Consider the following 21,234-nt stretch of genomic DNA (forward strand, 5'->3'; position numbering starts at 1 on the left):
TTGGTTAGTTTTCACTGTCTAAAAACATTCACACTCAGGTTTTCCAGTGTTCTTTTAATCATCTCCATTTGAGCATAAAAGCTGGAAGAAAATGTCATCGCATGCACCAGGCATCTCAGAGTGTAGAGTTACTGCAAGCTGCTCCAGCAAGGAGATGAGAGGCATGAGACACAAACTTGATTACTTCATGGTCACTAATTTCACTCCATGATACCTCATTGCATAAAGAACATATTCATCACATTTGCTTGGGAACTGTGGTTTTCAAAGTTAAACACAATGCACATAATTAGATTTGAAGGACAAAAATATATGAGTAATGCTGAGTTGTACAGGTTTTCCCAGTCACTTGGTACAGAAAATTTGTTTAATGTTTGGTGAAGTAGGTGCCAATTCCACTTCTAAATATCAAAGGTGTATTTATCAGAAGGAAATCTGACAGAAGGATTATTGAGTTTTTCTGTGTATGATTTTAATTCAGTTAATTCTCACAGATTATTCAGACCTGAAGAAACTCCATTGTACAAAAACATACTCTGAAATTTGTACAACTTTTTAGTGAGATGGTTAGGTATTGTGTTTATGTATTGCTTTTGAGTTGGGCTTCAGTTGTTCCCTCCTATATTCTCCTGTGGTAGTTTAAGTTACCATTTTGGATGGAGCCATTCATTTTCCCAAATGCTTTAATGTTGAGGCCAACCTTATAGCAAATTTTATGTCAAATTAAGTTCACACTTTATATAGGATTGTATTTTCTGGAATTGAAGAAAGTATTGAGCTATTCACAGTGTGTCAGTCACCATGCTTAATATATGGATTTAGATTAACAAGATCCATCGGAAAATCAGTTGTATAGACAAAGAATTTTGTCATTCAAAATCTTGGCAGTCCCAGTTATTTTGGTGTTTATGGTAGTGCTGCCAAGTCCTGTTCTTCCCACCTGGTCCCATGTTAGCTGCAAGCGCTGTCCCTGCCCTGCTCTTTGTTAGCACCAGGAGAGGTGAAGAGGATCTGTAGGATTTAACCCTCTTCTGGCAGGTCTTTTCTTACACCTAGTAAGTGGATAGGCAACAGATTCAGAGTTTCTGCATGCCCTGTGGACTCTTTCCATTCCTGGAAAGGTACAGGATCTTTATGTGGTTTACTCTGTTCTGAAGCCACCTGGCTTCTTGTAGGCTGCTGAGATCATTGGATGTGAGAAAGAAATCTGCAACAAAACCACTCTTTTTTTTGTTTTTCTTGAGTCTTCTCTGATGCCCAAACCAAGATGACTCTTATTTGCCTCTTTTTTGTGGTCCCCTCCCCCCCCCCCCCTTTTTTTTTTTTGTTCTGGCAAAAGAAAAACCAAGACCCAAATACTTAACCTTCCAAAGCAGCACTGTGTTTTACTTTGAATTGCGGCTGTAAATCTTGCCAGAATTAGTGCTTAAGGTCACTTTGCTGGCAAAGTTTTATGAGCAATAGCAAAGGCATTTAGGTTGCTTCTCTGCAGTCTTTGCTGAAATTCAGCTCCTGCTTGGAAAACAATTTAGTCTGACTGGTTGGAGGCTATTTGGTGTGTTTGCTTTTATCAGACCTCTAGACTGGGCAGAAGCTGACGGCATAAGTTACAATGAAATCTTTCTTTTCAGTCGCCAGTGAGCAAATGTGGTTTTTGAACCCCTACTGTTATTCCACAGAATACACTGTAAACTACATCTTAATTTTGTGTGAAAGCTCTTTTTATCTTCAGAGAGGGATTGCTGCTAGTGTTCCAAGAACTCAGCTTTTAAATGAGAATCACAGTGGACTTGGCTGTAAAAAAACCCACAAACAAAAACAACAACAAAAAAAACCCCAAACAAAAAAACCTGCTCTGTCTGATGTGGATTGAGAGGACTTGAAGGTAAAAGCTACACTTTGTCACCATGCAGAATTCAGCTGAAGGGAGGAGACAAGGGAGTCAATGAACATAAGCAGAAGCTGATTTTACAACCCAAGAACAATTGCCCTGCGAGTTTCCCAATAAATAATATCACTCAGTTGCTGTAGCTGGTTGCTTCAGTATCTCTACTCTTGAGCATCTTGATTCATGAAAGAAATGAAATAATTTCTGGAAATTCTAGAAAAACCTTCCTGCCTTTCTTCTCATTCCTAACCAAGATATTCTGGCTTTGTAGGGAGATATGAAATGTCTTTCCTGTAAGACACATTTCCGTCTCATTTCAGCCCTTATTTATGCAATTTATTGTATAAGAATGGATTCCTGTACCTATAAAAACAAGCTTCAATGTTTGTTTTGATCCCAAGATGCCCATCTGTGTACATAACTTGTTACAAGATTTGGTCCAAAATGCTCTTTATCCCAGATATTTGACAAAAACAGTATTAGTGAAGGTGTGCACCTTTAGAGATTTATTGGCACTTGTTAAGTGTTACGACTGCTGTATGGTTTTGCTGTTTGTGAATGATACATTCCTACTGCCAATAAAATCTTTTTATATTGCAAGTGGAAATGAAAAATCTCCTTGTAGATGTGCTTGAATACCAGTCCTGGGTTTTGCTGCTTGGTAGGTGGTATATCGTGTTTAAAGACCTAGGAACTGGTACCCCATGCATTAATGTCTCCACCAGACAACTACTTTCCTGGCAACGTAGCTGCGCTATACCAGGCTGAAAATCATAGTCTGTTACAATTACTGATTAGTTTGGGGAAGAATCTAGGTTTTTTCCTTTTTTGCCGTGTAGAAAGCTGCACAAAAGGGATTCCACTGAGCTGAGTAGGTGTGCTCAGAAGGCTGTTTACATTTCTTGATATTAGCCTTTGAAATGATAATTAAATATCATTGGCCAAAATAAACCTCACATCTATTTTTATTTTGTGCAATGACTTTCATCAGCTGCCAGGTAAGGATGGGGGGAATGTGCTCTCTGAAGGAGGGTGGAGGAGGACCTCGCTGTGGTTTGGAAGGCTTTGACAGAAATAGGGCACTTCCAGGGATGATTTTTGTTCCATCCTGGTTTGATACAGTTTAAAAAAAAAAAAAAAAACAAGCTCTGCTTTGTCATCTACACCAGGTCCTTTGGGATCCACAGGCCTTGTGAGCTGGCTGAGTAAAAGTCAACAGCACAGTGTTTTGGTAGAAGATACCTAAGGAAGTATCTGGTTGGCAGAATTAGTCCACTCATTCTGGACTGTACTGGCTAAACTCAGCGGGATGGGAGCATGGTCCTCTGACAGTGTCAGTTTTGAGCTATTCATTCACCTTTTTGCTGAAAAATCACAACTCCTATAGCAGAGCAGTTCAAGGACAGCAAGGACATGCAGCTTGGAGTGGCTTTGTCCTAAACTCCTGCAGATCAGTGTGGGAGAGCGCATCTGTCAGAGCTCCCAATAGATAAGAGGTTTCTTCTGGGAGAGCATTTACCCTTTGCCATGTTGCTGCAGGAGTGAGTGATATTGGAGATTGGTCTTTTTTTCTCCAGCTGTCAGTGCTAAGATTTGGGGGAGTGTGAGCCTAACCCATCAAGTTAAAGTATTTTAGAAATTCTGATGGAAGGGATTGCATTTCTCCGTTTCTTGGCCTTTCGGGATTCTTGTTTTGAGGTTTTACATTGTGAAATGGTCAATGATAAAAAACTTCCTGCCGAGTTTCACCTGTAACTGTGTTGTCTCTGGCCACCAGAACAGACAGAGACTGGCCAGATTTCTTAGCTGATGAGTCCCACTATGCCAGTGATTTCGTGTAGTGACTAGTACCTTGGCAAAGCCAAGCAGTAGGGTTGTGTTCCATCATTACAATCAGATAAACTTTTTCACAAAGCAAAATCTTTCAAGTAATTTTCATGTTTTGTGCTTGCATTTTATTAACTGTGAAGAATAAGATGACTAGCCTTGGAGAAAGCCCCAAGAAAAGATCTCTTACATGTGTCATTTCATCATGTGAACTGTCTCTAATTTATGTATTTATGCATATTTCACAGCACATTTGGGTTACCCTATGCTATTCTTCTAAACATGTATATAATTACTTTTTTATATATATAAAATGATTAAGATATATATACACACACATATATATATATATCACCTTATGTATGTATGACACTGGTGAGGGTCACAAAAGCTATACAGATGTCTTTACCAACATTCTTCAGAGCTGAATAACTTTGTTAACATTTCTTCAAAATCCCTCATGCTGAAACAGTCTAACCATATTATTACCAAATCCCGTTCACAGAATGTCAGAACAGAGCTGTGATTCTCAAAACATTCTGGTTTAACAAGTTAGCACACCGTTAGACTTCTGCCGTCTTTTACTCTGTTAACACATTTCTTCTCCTGTTGCAACAATAAATCATTTCTTCTTTTGTTAGCACAATCTGTCAAGTTCCAAAACAGGGAGTCCTTTCAAGAACATGGTTCCTTTTTTCTGACACTGCTACAATACAAGCGTCTTTAGGTGGTCAGCAGCTCCAGAAGCAGGAACTTGAAGGAGGACATCAAATACTGTAAGAAGTGACATATCAGACACTGGCAAAACTGTCAGACAGATGTAAGATTGATGTCCACATCCAATTATCTACATATAAATGTAAGACCATAAATGAAGGCGTTCTGTGAATTTGCAACATTGCAGCCCTTTTTTTGCAATAAACTGTTGTAGGATTTTAAACATAAGCATAAAAAATTACTGCATTAAGAATAACGGGAACTCACAGAAATGAGTTTAGAGTGAAAAGCACCAAATGCGGATGGAGCATTGTTGCAAGAGGGAAAGTAACAAATTGCATCTCCTGTGTGAAGTCAGGAAGAGAAAAGGAGAGACAGGAGGAGGATGAAACACCTTCTACTGTTTCAAGGGGAGGTGATGAGCAGAGTTGTTACTTCTGCTTAACTTTTCATATGAACTCCTAGACAAGCATGATTGTTTCCAGTATTTTAACAATTAGAATGCAATATAGGTAAATTTTCATATCTCTCCTCCCCCAAATGACTCCAGGAAAACATGATGCTTCCTTCTATTGGCTTACTAAGGTAAAAGGATATTGCTTCAGTGGGTCTCCAAATGTGTCTTTGAACTGGGCTTCTCTTCTGTGAATTTTATGCCAGTCCTGTTTAATCTTCTCAGCAAGATGATCTTCCAGAAACTGGAATGTAAATAACAGAGTAAGTCCACATTCAGAAGGTTTTACAGTCCATTTAGTTTATGGATAAAGAGCTATGTAGTAGTTTTGAGAAGGCGGCAGTATTGTTTTGGGGTTCTGTCCACTAAAACATATTTTGGGCTTAAAATCCAAAGTGTTTAATATTTTTTATGGTTAGTTTAAAGCTGTGCCTTTGAAGAAGACTGATTTCATTTGATGGAGTACTTGGGCATTTTGTGCTACAAACATTGCTGCAGGCTTGAAGCATGGTATAAACGTTGTCTTCACAGGTGTCCTGGGGCTTCTAATCGAAGAGTTGCTCTGGAGAGAAGGAAAACAAGCAAGCTGCAAGCAGAAGCAGAGGGCGAGAGTGGTTCTGGTGGGATGGAGCAACCTAGCAGTTTATCTCCGGATTCAGATCAGGGAGTAGTGCCAGCCGAACAGAGCTTCACCTCGCCTGCCCTTCCCACATGGACAGACGAGCCCAGCATCGACAATCCACCGTTTGAGGAGAACACAGTAGCAGACAGTATGTCATCACCTATCTTCTTAAGTCTCTTTTATCAGATGTGTCAGAGCTTGTCTCTTACCAGCCATGAGTGTGCATCATCATCTTCTGCTCTTTTCTTTTGCAGTTCCTGGAGAAATACTAGTGGGTTTCAGTTATGTGCAAGTATGCAGCTGGGATAAGGTCACAATTAGGAAGGAAAGAAATATCTCAGAGCACGTGCCAGATATCATGCTGCTGTATCATCATTAAACATGCCATGGTGCAATAGTTCATATTAATCTATTAGTAGCACTGGCCTCGCAGCAAAATGGAAAGAGTATAATTTCTGTAAAATTACAAAAGTTGCTTTCTAAGATGAGATTTCTTTTCCCCTCTTCCCCCTTTCCCCGTGCCTGGATCAGCAGCCTTCCCACACATGGAGTGCTGTCCTGCTCGAGCAAAAAGGCAGCTGAGTAACTCCTGCATCCATCTGCACCAAACGAGCAGTAACACCTCTAGCATCTGGGATTTTAGAGAGGAAGTGCTGAGCCTTACCACAGAGGAAGGTGGTCCTGTCCCCTTCCTTCTCCTCTGTATTTGCCATCCTTCAGCATCCCCCTTTTTCCTCTTTAGTTGTCTCCATGTTTGCTTCAGAAATGGGCTCCTTCTCTTGACCCAGTAACCTAACAGCAGCTCCTAGTGCAGCTGTGAGACCAGCTGATGAAGAGACACGACCAAGTCATGTGCTGTAGGGTAACCCCTAAACCACATTTTTATCATCATCACCAAATGTGACATCACAAGTGACCCAATTGGAAATTAAGTATATGAAATTTATTATGAAGGACAGGATCCAAAGGGTTCAAGAATATTCTTTTCCAGTCCAAGTGATCCCATTTCAGGAAGCATGGATGCTACTAAGTTGTTAGAGAGTTGTTTCTAACGAGCTAGGTGTTCCAACAAGTAGTGGAACTAATCCAGTTGTGCTTATTTAGTTTGTTGTTAAACTGTTGTCCTGTGGCCTGTCTACATTGTCCTTTGGTGATTTGCTTTATTGAAAGTGAATGAGGTATAAAGGATATTAATCATCTGTCTTTTTAAAAATAAATGGCAGCAAATCAACAGCCACCTACCTTGCCTGAAGGAGAGATCACTACTATTGAAATCCATCGGTCCAATCCTTATATCGAATTAGGAATTAGCATAGTGGGTGGCAATGAAACGCCTTTGATCAACATTGTCATTCAAGAGGTTTATCGAGATGGGATCATTGCCAGAGATGGAAGACTTCTTGCTGGAGACCAAATACTTCAAGTATGGAACCTAATTATATATTCTGTCTGCCTGTTTTCCATTCACTTCTTGCAGAACCACCTGTTAAATGAGACAGGAGATTTTCCTTGTCAGACTGTGTTGTATAAATGTTAGCTTTGCAATTATCAGTTGGAAGGCAAATTAATATTCAGAGTACAGCCTGTTGTTCTAGCACTTTTGGCTGTCATGTTTTACATTATTGCTTGGACCAGTCCCTGGAATTATTTTCCCTCCTTAGCATCTCTTATCAACGTTTAAAATATGGGTTTATTTTTCTGGTTTTAAATACTGTAGAACTTGGGCTTTATTTCAACTTAATGCATGCTTTCCGACGGAACCCAAGGTTACTTCTTGCTAACAAGTTGGCATAATTTGTCCTGTGTAAAAAGCAAGTTGTGGATTGTAAGGCTGACTTCATCTAAACTGTTATTTTAATCTGGTCACTATTACCTTCCAGTAGCCTAGGCAGTTGACCTGCACCTTTCCGTGCGTGTAAAAGAGTGGGTGATATTCTTCTTCACTGTCATAACTCGAAGCAAGGTGCTCTAAATTTTTTTCCAGAAATTAAACTTTAAGTTGGTTATGATTAAGTGCATAATTTTGTTACGGTTTTAAGTGTTCACGCACAGGCAGTGTAAAAAGGTCAAATTCTACTAATTTTGGATTTTTAATTTTATATTAGGGGAAGGGTCTGTTTATAGGACTCTTAAGAATGGCACTGAGTTCTACATACACAGGACTGTCAGCCAGCTTTTTTCTGGTTTTAATCGTTCCACCTGAAATAAATATATTACTATCATTTCAAAATTACTTCAGTAACAATGTTTGCTTTTGATCTAAACCTAAGATCAGTCCAAAAGTAGTGTCAGCCTTTTAATTTCACTTTTTTTGAAATCAAGCCAATAGAAGTAGCTTAAATACTGTAGTTAACCATGGAATGAAATCAGTTTGCACTTCAAAAAATAAAGTCCTTTTTGAGAAACATGCCTTTTTCTTCTCTTGGAGTGTTAGCTTAGTGCCTGGCCAAGAAAGCAACCCAGAGGTTTCCAGGATGTTGCCTTTTTAACAAGAAGTTGCAGACACTGGTTGGATGCTGACTAATTTATTTCAATACTCAGGGTCTCTCCTTCGTTGCCAGAATAGGGAGCTTGAGCTCCAGTGAAGCTTTGGAAACTCTTGCTGTTTGGGCAGGTGTCAATTATAGTTTCCAAAGCCATAAGTGGCAGTAAATTGACTATAAATAGCATTTATAAGCTGTAGTGAGCCTTCCCTATCAGTGTGCTGGCACTGAGGCTGTCATATGCTAGGGGAGCATCCATGAGAGTCCTTCTGCCATGCTGAGGGAGAGGTACAGGAGGTAAAAGCCAACCTTTTTGGAAGATACAGTAGCTTTATTGCTTTGAATTTACCTTTGCAGGTGCTGAGCTGTAATATTAAAATGGCTCAGTCTCTGCCAGCTGTAGCTAAGTGCAGAGTTAGATGCAGCTCAGCGTGCACGCTTCGGTCGGCTCTTTCTGAAAACGTCTTCAAAGGCTTTTATGAGCATTAAAGTACTAAAAGAAAGCCAGGGAGGACTGCGAGGTGAAACTCAGCATTTCTTGCCCAGTCAAACAAGAAGTATTACCTTTTTAAGATCTGAGGGAACAGCATTTAGTAACAGCTACATAAAAGCATATGTTGTCTGCAAGGTATAGATAGGTGCCTAACATTTTCAAAGTGCTGTACAAACTGTCCCTTTAATGTGCTGGACTGTGGCTGTAATTCATGTAAAACATGTTCTAATGAGAATCCCTTTCCCTAAGAAACGCTAAGGCTGGTTTATTCTGAAATTGTGAACTGCCTTGCAGAAAGAAGATTTGCTTTTTATTGCATATATTCTTCTGTGCCCTTTGAATGCTTCCATATTTTATGTATTTACTTAGCTAGCGACAGCTAAAAATAAAACTAGATTTAATTTAAGGGCTCTGACGGATGAGCCCTAGTGGGTTTTGTGGGTGGCAGCTCTAAATGTTATTTCTCCTAGCTATGCCTGTTTTTCCCTCTGCTCAAGGTTACAGCCTGTCTCTGAGCAGCAGCAGACCAGGACACGATTGTGGTTTGGTGTCTGAGCTTGCGGTGCTGCCAGGAGCTTTATGCTGGGCATCGGGCTGGAGGTGGTGGTGGCTCAAGAGGGTATGGCTACCCCTTCACCGTGCTAACACCACCAGGGCCAAAGGGTTTGGCACTGGCCTCTCAGAGCCCCTCAACTCAGATGCATATGATGTAAATGGGGCAGCTGCTGTACATAGATTTCTGGGTCCTTCTCTTCCTATTTTTTTTTAAAGTGTTAATATTGCTATTAGATGGTGGGAAGCTGCAAGTCTGTATTTTTACTTACTTAGATTGCCATGGGGAGCCTGAAAACGCTTAGGTAAGGCAGGTCAGTGTAGTCCATTTTGTCTTAGTTTCTGTCTGCTGAAATTATGGAGCAGGGGTTCCTCCATCCGGGCACAATAGTACGTGCTAAGGATGATGTTTTAGTGTTAAATTTGAACCCCTTCTTACAAAAAAGGCAAATACAGCTTTTGTGCTGGTTTTTGTGGTGATCATGTTTTCTACTAAATCTCATTGCACTGTCAACTTTTATCCTAACTTTATAGTGTAAGAAGTGACTGAAGATGACGGATCTTTGTATCAGTGGGCCACACAACAAACACAATTCTTGTTTATATGGAGAGAAAGTTTAATCTGGTTTTCATTTACAACTGATCTTTTGAGTAATACAGGTTATAAGTCTGAAACTCTGACCTAGTTGAAATTGGTGGAAAATCTTCTAAGTTCATGCTAAGAATTGAGAACTAGTACAACAACCTTTTTCTACTGTCTTAATGAACAGTTTCATTATTCTGGATTTCAAGGGTTTTTTTAATTTTCCACATCGTGGAAGTACTGCGTGTTGTTGTTATACGTAAGCTTTCTTCAGAGATTTGGATGTATTCTTTTTATAACTTTTTTTATAGTTTTAAGTGATGCTGGGCTTGACACCGAAAGCACATGCAAAGTTCTTGTCCTGGAGAACGAAAAATGTAAAGGTCTAAGGAAGACAAGTGTAGGAGACTAGGAGAACAAAAGCCCTGGGCTATGATGACAGAGGATGCTCACTGTTAGAGAGATGTTTTCACCTTTGTGGGAAAAGGCCTCAAGTTGTGCCAGGGAAGGTTTAGATTGGAGATTGGGAAAAATATTCTTCACCAAAAGGCTTATCAAGCAGTGGACCAGGCTGCCCAGGGAAGTGGTTGAGTCACCATCCCGGAGGTGATTGAAAAGACATGTAGATGTGGTGCCTGGGGACATGGTTTAGTGGTGGACTTGGCAGTGTTAGGTTAATGGTTGCACTCGATGATCTTAAGGGTCTTTTCCAACTTAAAAATAGGTTTGTATATTGAGCAGACAAAGTGGCTTGGCAGGACAGTATCGAAGGGTGAGAGAGGAAGCCTGGTAGGGTCAGATATATATGTTGCTCCAAGTCTGGTTTGAAAGTGAGGTCTGAATTTAGTTTGGAAGGGACTTTATTTCCGTAACCAGGAACAATTAAATACTTGAAAATATTGTTCTCATTTTTGTTGTTGGTGGTGTTTTGCAGGTCAATAGCTTTGACATAAGCAACGTGTCTCACAACCACGCTCGAGCTGTGCTTTCCCAGCCTTGCTCGGTGCTGCACCTCACCGTGCTGAGGGAGAGGCGGTTCGGCAGCCGCACACACAACCACGTGGACACCACCAGCTCCTTGCGGGAAGACAGCTTTCAAGTGACACTGCATAAACGTGACTCCAGTGAGCAGCTTGGCATTAAACTTGTACGCAGAACAGATGAGCCAGGAGTTTTTATTCTTGACCTTTTAGAAGGGGGGTTGGCTGCTCAAGATGGCAGGCTCTGCAGCAATGACCGTGTACTTGCAATTAATGGACATGACTTGAAGCATGGGACACCTGAGCTTGCTGCTCAGGTTATACAGGTAATTTGCATTCCCTACCTGAGTTCTTAGTTCAGCTTTATTTCTTTTGCAAAACCTGGGGTAGAGTCTGTCCCAGACAGAAGAGCTTGTGTACTGCTTAAAAGCCTGCAGCGATGCAATTGCTGTGATTTATGTTCTGGAAATATGAGTGCAAAACAGGGTGTGCTTTGACACCTAGCAGGTGAACTTCACCTCCTCAGAAGTGAAAAGTGCATTAAGTCTTCCCTGGCCTACAGCCTGAACGTTAGAAGACTGCTCATGTGAGCAAGGACAGTACCATGTAGCCTATTGCTTGGAAAAAAAAGAAAGGATTATTATTATATTTATGTATGTACAATAGTTGTAATCTTTCAGTAAGCTCTATGAAAGTGGGCTTTGTTTTGTATTGATCTGCTGGTGTTTGAGTGGGGTTAAAACAGCAAAGTGCTTTGTCAGACTTTGTATAAGCGATAGGTAGGAGCTGGGAAGGGAAAAAAATAGGTATTCCATGAGTCCTGCACAGTAAAACTTGTTTTCTGAGTGTTGAAGAAAGGGCTGCTCCCAATGTCTGGCTGTGCTCTGGACACAAATATTACCTGGAGCTTGATGCAGTGTGATGCGTGACCCTTCCCTGTTCCCACAGGAAAACCTTTACTCCATGTCTTTCTCCCAGTCTGTAAGGAAACAGCTGTAGCACATTGCTGCTTCTTGCTGATGGGATGTTGGTGAAAATGGCTGGGTTTAGGAAAGCTGGAACAGGCCAGTAGTAGGTTCTTGCAGTCTAGTGCAGTCATCTTTGCTTAACTCAGCACTACAGAGAGAACTCTGATGCAAATGAGTAGTAAATATTTGTTTCAGGAATCATTTCAAGAGCTTCCCTTGCAGTTAAAAGAAAATAACAACAATCTCGGGAATTGTAGTTTCCCAGTTTTTGGATACAGCGAAGTGGTCAGAATTTTACACTGGGTAACTTGTATCTACTGAGGTGTGGTTTTGTGGTGGTAGAAAGAGTTGATGTTCTATTTAACATCTGGTAACTAAGTCTTACGATACTCCCCAAAATCCATAATTTGATGGTCTGCTCATATATAACAATCTTTCTTGGAAGTCTCCTTGGAAAGTACCAGAGGTGCTCAGAGCTTTTGACCAAGATCTGCAGACCCTGGAGCCATGATGTGGGCATTTCTTTCTTTTATTGCTACATGTTGCAGAAGTTTGCAGAGACTGCAGATGGAATTGGGTGATTTTTAATGTTTGAAGCTTGATAACACAAAGTGAGAAATAGTTCTTTTGGCAAAGGATTTCCAGCTGATGTAAATCTAACATCAGAGGCGAAGGAGGAGTGTTAATGTCCCCTCCATTCTGAGGAGAATTGCAGCAAAAGCAAGTAAGGGACTGCGCAGTCTAAGCAGTTTGTGGCACACTCAGGAACTGGAAAACAAGTTCTGCTATTGTGTTATTTCATATTTCATCATCAGTTTTCCTCCTTCTCTGCTAATAGTCAATATTCTACCAACTTCATTACTTTGTTTTATATATTCAACAGGCTAGTGGGGAGAGAGTGAATTTGATCATCTCTAGACCCCTGAAGTCACAGACAGTCAATATTATCCGAGACACTGGGACTCACAACAGCAACCCACACCAACACCAGTCCCACCAGCTGTTTCACAGCAGACCAAACTCACATAAGGTTGGTGTTTCTCCTTCTAAGAGGTATCAATACCATTTTACTCATGTGACGGTCTAAGTGTGTAGCAAGGCAAGACTGGAAGAAAGGGTTATACCTTGTTTTTTACCTACTTAAAAAAGAAAAAAAACCAACCAAAAAAACCCCCATGACAACTTCCAAGTGCTCAAGTCCTGCATCATGTCTACAGTGGTAACAAAAGATATGCAACAGGTTTGTTTTTTTTATTTGCTGACTGTAGTGAAAGAAGCAAGTGCTGTGAGCTCATATGGCTGTAAGTTGTTAGACCTTGTCTTAAGACGGTGGCTCATGTATTACTGCTGCATGGGAGAGCTGTCATTCAAGATCATTATTTTTTTGTTGCCTCTGTGCTGGCTGCAACCAGCAAGGCCATAAAGTGTGGTGCACACCATCCAGTATATAAAATGCACGTTGGAGGGATGTGTCATCTCCTCCGTGAGCCACCAGTGCTGACCGCAAGACTGCTGAGTTCTGCATGATCAAGCAGAGAGAGGAAGGCACAGTGAAGAGGTTTTCATGAAGCTCGTGGCAAATTACTTGAAAGACCTGCAGAAATAAAGCTTGTGCCTGAGGTGTTCTTGTAGTTAGAAAAATACGAGTTCTCACTGTTGAGAAGTTAATTTTGTGAAATAATTGTCATGTTGACCATGTCAACCAAGCCACCTTTCCTCCTCCACTCTGTTGGCATCACTGTTTAACATCATACTTCTGTTGGGAGGATTTACGTATTGATAGTGTTTCCTTTTAGAAGTTTGTGTAATTTCAGAGAAGAACAAGTGAGGCTCTGGGAAGCTTGTTTTCCTCCTGAGGGACAGAGGTGAGGCTTCTGAATACAGTTATTGGCCATTTGTACTTGCCGCAATATTAGACCATTATCAACACAATGATTAGAGCTCATCTGTATCAGAGAACTTGAACTGATTTTTCCATCTGCCAGCATGGGTTGTGTCCATATTGCAGTTCCAAAGTTGATGCATTGGCTGAGCTGATTTCTCTCACGTATCAATACTATCCATGGGCTCTTGCAAAGTGGGAAGTCCCACATAAGCACAAGTGGAGATTTCCCATGTGTCATACTATTTATCTTTGCCTCTCTCTCATTAACCTACAGTTGGCTTAGAAGTCTTGTGGCTTAAAAGATGTTTATATAATTGCATGGCACCAGCCAGTTAGTCCTAAAGCCTGAAGACTTAAGAAGGGGCTGTCTTTATAAGCTGTGATATGTTTATTTACAGCTACGTACGTGATTAACATGTATATGCAAGCAGCAATCAGTCAGAGGAGTGTGGGGCACTGGAAGTCGCAGAAAGCAGTGTTGCCATTTTCCAAGAGAAGGCAGGAGAATAAATAAGTATTTGTAGTTGGAAGAATCTCCCAGGTTATTTCTTCTGTTATTTTGGATTCCTTGCAAGTATTCTGATAAATTTAAGGTGCTACTACAGTTGCGTGTGCAGTGGTTTGAATGTATCATTAAATATCCTGAAGAGGAAAGGCTTCAGCAAATAAACTGTACTTTGATTCACATTTAGATCCTTTTGATGGAGTGAAACTGGTACAGGCCAAACTTTATAATTCAGGTGTTAGAAAATGAAATATTTTTTCATTCAGCAAGGATCTCTTCTCGCTGCAAGTTTGGGTCTTTGTTGTCATCATTAGGGAGTCTGTACAAGGCACCCATTACTAGCCAAAACTTTGATTGGCCTTAATTACTTTGTGCTCTGGGAGATTCTACATACCAGCTGCTAAAGACAACGTGATGTATATGGGCTTGAAATGGTCTTCCTTTGTCATCATGGAAACACGTTTTTCATTTCTTAGGAACTTCTTTGTAGTTCTGGGCCATACTCTACTGACAAATGAGATAATGCTGGTGTTCACCAAAACATCAAAAGATATCTTTTTTCATTTGTGTCCAGTCTTTTGACCATACGGTTTTGTAGTGTAGCCCTAAAATTTAGCCCATTCCAGTGTAGGATGCTAAGAAAAACTGGAGTGAGGTTTTCGAGATGGGCCTTTATAAACTTTCTGTCTCTATTTAAGAATCTACATGAGTGGCTTTTTTTGGTTTTTTTCTTCTGACCTGGAAGAAATCCAGCCAAAGCCGATTTCCACTACTTAGTCCTTTTATACCATTCTGTTAAAGTGCCAAAGTATAGCTTTGGGGTGTATTTAATTGTGTGCGCTTGGGTTTTGGTTTTTTGTTTGGTTGGGTTTTTTTAACAATGTTATTTATCCTTGTCAAACAGGATCTCTCCCAGTGTGTTACATGCCAAGAAAAGCACATTACTGTGAAAAAAGAGCCACATGAATCTCTGGGAATGACAGTGGCAGGAGGCAGAGGCAGCAAAAGTGGCGAACTGCCCATCTTCGTGACAAGTGTACAGCCTCATGGGTGTTTGGCAAGAGACGGCAGGATTAAACGAGGTGGGGCTTGGCTTCCCTGGTGGCACGGGTGGCCTCTGATTGCTTTTTGATGACTGTGTTCTCTGGAGTCAGGTGGTGTCAAAAAGTCTTTTCACAGGAATAGGGAAGTGCTGATGGATGCTTTTCCTCACGATTCAATAATGGAAATCCACTGTTTAGTATTGCACTTCTACCTTTTCTAGGAAGGGATGTTTAGAGAACGATAGCAGGGGAAGCAGATAAGACCAGGAAATGTCTGGTTAAATTCTTTAAAGCTGATGATAATCCCGAGCTGAGGGTCTGGTGTGGTGCTTTGTACTGTAGTGCAGTTTTTGTGTTTAACTTGGTGGGCTGAGCCCCATCTCTGTTGGAGGAATAGTATAAATCCTCAGTATAGTGTCTGAACAGCAGAGATGGTCTGGTGACAGGCCACGGCTCACTCGTGCTAAGTTTACCCCCAAAGGTACATCAGTGTTGATCCTGGCCTCTGCATGCTTTCTTACCCTCTAGGACAGCTCGGGTTTGCCAGTCTTCAGGGGTGCTACAGCCCCCATCCTTGTTCCTCAGCTTTGCAGAAGGGAACCAGGAGGCTTAGGTGGTTGTGGGTGATCAGTCCTGCCTGACAATAGCAAAGCATTTGATGGTTTAAATATATTGTGTCGTATGTGAAACAAAGACTGCCTGTGGGATCTCTGCGATTCAGAGTACGCAGAATTACAGATTGTTTTAGGCACGAAATTTAGGAAAATTCACAGATTGCAAATTTAAAAAGAACAGTGTGGGAGCATCCTTATATGCTTCTAAGAGAGGGAGATTTACACCCACATACCAACGCGTATGCTTTCTTTTTCTGTACTACTACGAAAACACGCTCGCTAGAGGAATCGCAATTGCTTTTTCATTGTGTAACTTTAACGTAGCCACAGCAGCAACTGAAGTGATTTCAAGTGAGGCTGCACCTCAACTTCAGCTTTCTCTGGGAGGAAAAAAGTTTTTAATATATTAGTCTTGTTCCAAATGTGACCTGAGTGTTTGCACTTTTGCTTTGTTTTTTCTGGCTTTCATTGGTGAGTGAGACACTGTGTGAAGAGGAAACTGTCACTGCTTGGGCAGTAAATAACATTCTTGTTTTCATTTTGAGACCTCTTAAAAATACTCTGAAATATAATTGTGGCAAGTCTTTTAGTGGCTTTGACTTTTTCCACAATATTTTTGTAGAGATGCTCAGTCTTTCTTTTAATGGACTGGTTTTTCTACCAATCTTTCCAGTAATTTTTTAATTCCATTTTGTTCTCCTGAGCAACAAGTTAGAAAAAGCAGAAGACCTAAAACACTCCGTGGAGCCTCACTTATCTACAAGAGTTGGTTACTTTGTGGTGCCTGTATTGTTCCTTCCATCATTCTTCCTTCCCTTTTAAAGTTAGTGTGGATCTAAAATCCACCACTGGAAGCAGTTATGTAGTGTCTTCTGCAGCAGCAGTTGCAGCTGAGATGGTGAGGTGCTTAGGTAATTTCTGTCTCAAATTTTTAGGGTGATATACTGTAGAAGCTACAGTATTTGATGCTTTATGTGGAAATAAATTATACTGATCCAGCTTAATGGTTCAATACATTAATGTTTCAAACTGACAGTGTAAGTCTTTGGAGCTATTACGTTCCCAGGCTGTTAGTTCAGACTGTCTCAGCTCCAAAAAATACAGGATTAAATGAAACCTTGGTGCAGGAGGTGCTTTCGGTAGGAACGATTGACAGACTGATGTGTTCTCACTTGTACCTTTGAACAGGTGATGTGCTGCTGAACATCAACGGCATTGATTTGACTAACCTAAGTCACAGCGAGGCGGTGGCCATGCTGAAAGCTAGTGCTGCCTCTTCTGTAGTTGCCCTGAAAGCCCTGGAAGTCCAGGTAGAAGAACAGCCCCAGGCTAATGAAGAACAATTGAGTACCATCAGTGAAAATGAGTACGATGCCAGCTGGTCACCATCGTGGGTCATGTGGTTGGGACTTCCAAGGTACGGAATTAATCGATAAAATAATTAGTTGCCTGTTTCAAGCTAAGTCCAAGAGAGATACAAAAGCAGAGACCTTATTAGTTGCAGCACATCTGCCCTTATTTCTGCCTGCCTGACTATCTCCGCTGTATTGGATTGATAGGTTCTGACAGGACTCTTGGCATGGGTCTCCTGCACATGTATGAACCTGTAGTTACAAATCCTTATGTTGTTCTATTTGGTTGGGTTTGGTTTTTTTCCCAAGAACCCATTACCATCCCTGCCAAAAAAATCTTGAAGATTTGCAGCAGGCTCCCTCCTCTTGACTAATCTGCAGTGTGCTGAACATCAGTTGTTTCATTTTTACTCTTCTGTTTTTCACTCTCTTGTGATTACAGCTATGAGGCCATTTTGGCATTGCTTACTGTCAAGACAAGCTCCTGCTACAGCGAATGGTGGTGTTAACTTCAGTCAGGGCGTACAGGTTAATTCCTCTCCCTCTGGTAGAGTTACCAGGCTCAGGTCTATAGTTTAAGCATAAAGCCACAACAAGAACCGGGCATATCGGTAGCAGAATGCAGCTGAAGATAACAGAACCATGCATTGGCCCTCCAAAGATTTCACATATTTTCTGAATTTTACTATCAATTACTTTCTCTTCCATTCAAATATTAAAGAGTTACCTAATCTCAATAAACAGCTTCCAGTTTTGGTAAATGTACTTCCTTTCCATGTTTCAGCAGTGGTTTATTGCATATATACTGCAGATGCCCATGCATGGCTCCTAAAGTTATGCTATGCATTGTGCTGCTGTTTCTTAAATGAGTATTGTACATCAGTAAAGAGCTTGGCATCTTTTTTACCCAGAAGTTGATTTCTATGTTGTGTGGGGGTTTTTTTATTACAGTCATTGCCAACTTCATTGGCAAGAATTAATTTTCCCTGGGGGACATAACATCTACCAGTACAGTTAGTGAAGTGTGATCTGAATTACTTACATTCTGTGTAATAAAATGGTTAATCATTTATGTTTTCATTACTGGTGATGCATCAGTTCAGAGGTAGTGAAGATGATGCATGGATTTTTAGGTCTTTACTTAAAGTAGAAAAAGCCTAAACTGACTGGGGGTGGAAGTAAAACGCACTTCATTTTTGACTTGCAAACTGAACACATCAGGTATCCATTTTCCACCCACATTCTTGCCACCTGTGAAATCCCTGAAATGCCATTCTATTACTGTCAGTTTACAGAGTTAACTGTGTTCAAGTAATTATTCTAGCACTGCATTATATCTTTTAAAATCCTTTTCTGTCTCAAGATTGCAGGGTTTTTTGGTAATCGGTTTGAATATTGCAAAATTACTCTGGGAACAGAAGTCTAAGTGCCGTCCCTCCCCGTCTCTTCCACGCTTAGCACAGTGGTAATGATGAGACAGCAGGTGCTGTGCCTACTATAAAAATATCTGTTTGTGGTATACATGGCTTTTTCTCTTGCTATCCTGTGCTTCCATTCCACAGCTGCCTCCATAGCTGCCATGACGTTGTACTGCGGCGGAGCAATTTAGGGAGCTGGGGTTTCAGCATCGTTGGTGGCTATGAGGAGAACCACACAAACCAGCCTTTCTTCATTAAAACGATTGTTCTTGGAACTCCTGCGTACTTCGATGGAAGATTAAAGTAAGCTAAAATACTAGTAATAATAATAAAAAACAATTTTATATAGTTGTGTGCTGGTGCAAATAGTTGCTGAAGGAAATACACTGTACATTTTGTGCTGGGGGGATCACGTAACCCAGCAGTGCTTTGCCTGCCTGATGAGTGTGATGCAGGGAAGTGCGAGGTGTTTCTGCTGGGGAAGGGGTGTCTGTCAGAGCTCGTGCTTGTGCTGGCACCTCTGCCATCTCCTGTGCTTCTCCCCATCTGCAGTGCTGACGTCACCTGCTGTCTCCATCTCTCTGTTGAACTCTCCATTAGGCCAAGAGACATTGCGAAATGTGTATGTGCAGAGCTAGCTGGTTTGTAACGTTTTTGTCTTCCTAGAGAACAGCTAAAAAATTAGAACTTAATTCTGTAAAGTGGGGAAAAATGCTTTATCCTTTCATATAGCCTTCTGAAGCCCCTGCTGGAAACTCTGGTACTGAGGATGGGTGCTGCTGCTTTAACAGAAGGGCAAGAAAGCAGATGAAAAAGATCTCTGAGAAGACTGTTAAGGAACCCCAGTGCCCTGAGAGTCATTAGTTGGTGTGAAAGACACTGATAAAATGAGGCAAGTTCAGCAGAGGCCCCTGAGATGGTGGGAGCTGGAGTGCTTGCACCGCAAGGAGAGGGCTTCAGGGACAGCTAACAGCCCCTTCCAGTACCTACGAGGAGATTATCACGGAGACACAGCCTGGGCTTTTCACAGTGGTGCAGGGCAAGAGGACAAGAGACAGTAGGCACAAGCTGAACAAAAGAGGTTGAGACTGGTTATAAACAGAAATTATTTCCCCATGACGACGGTCAGGCAGTGGCATGAGTTGCGTGGTCTCTGCCCTTGGAAGTTGCTGAGACCCAGCTGGATAAAGCCCTAAGAGACCTGATCAGTTCTCACAGCTGACCTTGCTTTGAACGGATGGTGGGACTATAAACCTCCTGAGGTCCCTTCTGACCTTAAAGATTATATGATTTTACTTACACGTTATGTTTGGATGCAACCCCCAGGTCTAGCATCCATATGCATCTTAGCCTTGTGTAGGATTAGTTCAGAACTAGGACTTACAATTCGTATTAAAGGTTCTCTTGTTCATAAACTGACTTTTTGTGAAGGTGGCAGTAAAGAATATGCAAGTTGAATTTTTATGGCGTGATTTTTACATGTAGATTTACTTACAAAGTAACTTAAGAAAAAAATGTACTTATGCCTAGAGCCTTGACGGTAATTTATTTTTCAGTTCAAAGATGTCATGGTTTAACCCCAGCCGGTAATTAAGTGCCACTGAGCTGCTCGCTCACTCCCCCTTCACACAGGGGGCTGGGGAGGAGAATTGGAAAGAAATGCAAAACTCGAGGGTTGAGATAAGAACAGTTTAAAAATTGAGATAAAACCAAGAGAACATTAATAATAATGATAATCACAGTTATAAGGAAAAGGAGGGAGAAGTGGAGAGGAATGAAATCCAAAGGTAAAGGAGGGAAGAAAACCAGTGATGCACAGTACAACTGCTCACCACCCGCTGACCGACGCCCAGCCAGTCCCTGAGCAATGATCAAAAGCCCTGGCCAACCTCCCCAGTTTATATACCAAGCGTGACGTCTCATAGCATGGAATACCCCTTTGGCTAATTTGGGTCACCTGTCCTGTCTGTGTCCCCTTCCAGTTTCCTGCGCCCCTCCAGCCCTCCCGACAGCAAGGCCTGAGAAACTAAAAAGTCCCTGACCACACTGTTCCCACATTAAATCCAAAACACAGCCCTGCAGTAGCCACCAAGAAGAAAATTAATTCTATCTCAGCTGAAACCAGGACAAATGACTAAACAAATAAATTAAAAAATAGCTTGGCCAAACACAAAATAACATCTTTTTTTACTAACTATGGAACAGTTTGGATTAAATGAAAGATCCCAGTTCAACACAAAGTAAATAATTTCAGACTGGGGACTTAATGTCTAGAATCATAGAATGGTTTGGGTTGGAAGGGAACCTAAAGATCACCTAGTCCCACCCCCCTGCCATGGGCAGGGACACCTCCCACCAGACCAGGCTGCTCACAGTCCCATCCAGCCTGGCCTTGAGCACTGCCAGGGATGGGGCAGCCACAGCTGCTCTGGGCAACCTGTGCCAGGGCCTCACCGCCCTCACAGGAAAGATTTTCTTCCTAATATTGAATCTAAATCTACTCCCTTTAAGTTTAAAACCATTTCTCGTTGTCCTATTGCTACATGCCCTTGCAAATAGTCCCTCTCCAGCTTTCCTGTAGGCTCCTTTAGGTGCTGCAAGGCTGCTCTGAGGTGTCCCTGGAGCCTTCTCTTCTCCAGGCTGCACCACCCCAACTCTCTCAGCCTGCCTTCACAGGAGAGGTGCTCCAGCCCTCTGAGCATCTTTGTGGCCCTGCTCTGGAGCCACTCCAGCAGGTCCATGCCTGTCTTCTGTTGGGGGGCCCCAGGGCTGAACACAGCGCTCCAGCTGGGTCTCATGAGAGCGGAGCAGTGGGGGAGAATCCCCTCCCTCGACCTGCTGGCCACGCTG

At 41.6% G+C, this 21,234-nt stretch overlaps 1 protein-coding gene across 6 annotated transcripts in view; it reads left to right on the top strand.

Annotated features, from left to right (window-relative positions):
• The window catches only part of LNX2 (ligand of numb-protein X 2), a 64,823-nt gene that overhangs the window by 39,554 nt on the left and 4,035 nt on the right, over positions 1–21,234 (top strand). For 4 of the 6 annotated variants that reach the window (XM_040583426.1, XM_040583424.1, XM_040583427.1 and 1 more), the window contains 8 exons: positions 5,418–5,656; positions 6,040–6,183; positions 6,732–6,931; positions 10,554–10,925; positions 12,451–12,597; positions 14,862–15,039; positions 16,803–17,031; positions 18,529–18,687. In XM_040583426.1, coding sequence (XP_040439360.1) covers positions 5,418–5,656; positions 6,040–6,183; positions 6,732–6,931; positions 10,554–10,925; positions 12,451–12,597; positions 14,862–15,039; positions 16,803–17,031; positions 18,529–18,687 — 1,668 coding nt within the window. The remainder of the gene's footprint in view (positions 1–5,417; positions 5,657–6,039; positions 6,184–6,731; positions 6,932–10,553; positions 10,926–12,450; positions 12,598–14,861; positions 15,040–16,802; positions 17,032–18,528; positions 18,688–21,234) is intronic. The other 2 variants (XM_040583429.1, XM_040583430.1) reach the window with 2 other exon arrangements.

Source organism: Falco naumanni, chromosome 2 (assembly GCF_017639655.2).
Source record: "Falco naumanni isolate bFalNau1 chromosome 2, bFalNau1.pat, whole genome shotgun sequence".
Taxonomy (NCBI): Eukaryota; Metazoa; Chordata; class Aves; order Falconiformes; family Falconidae; genus Falco; species Falco naumanni.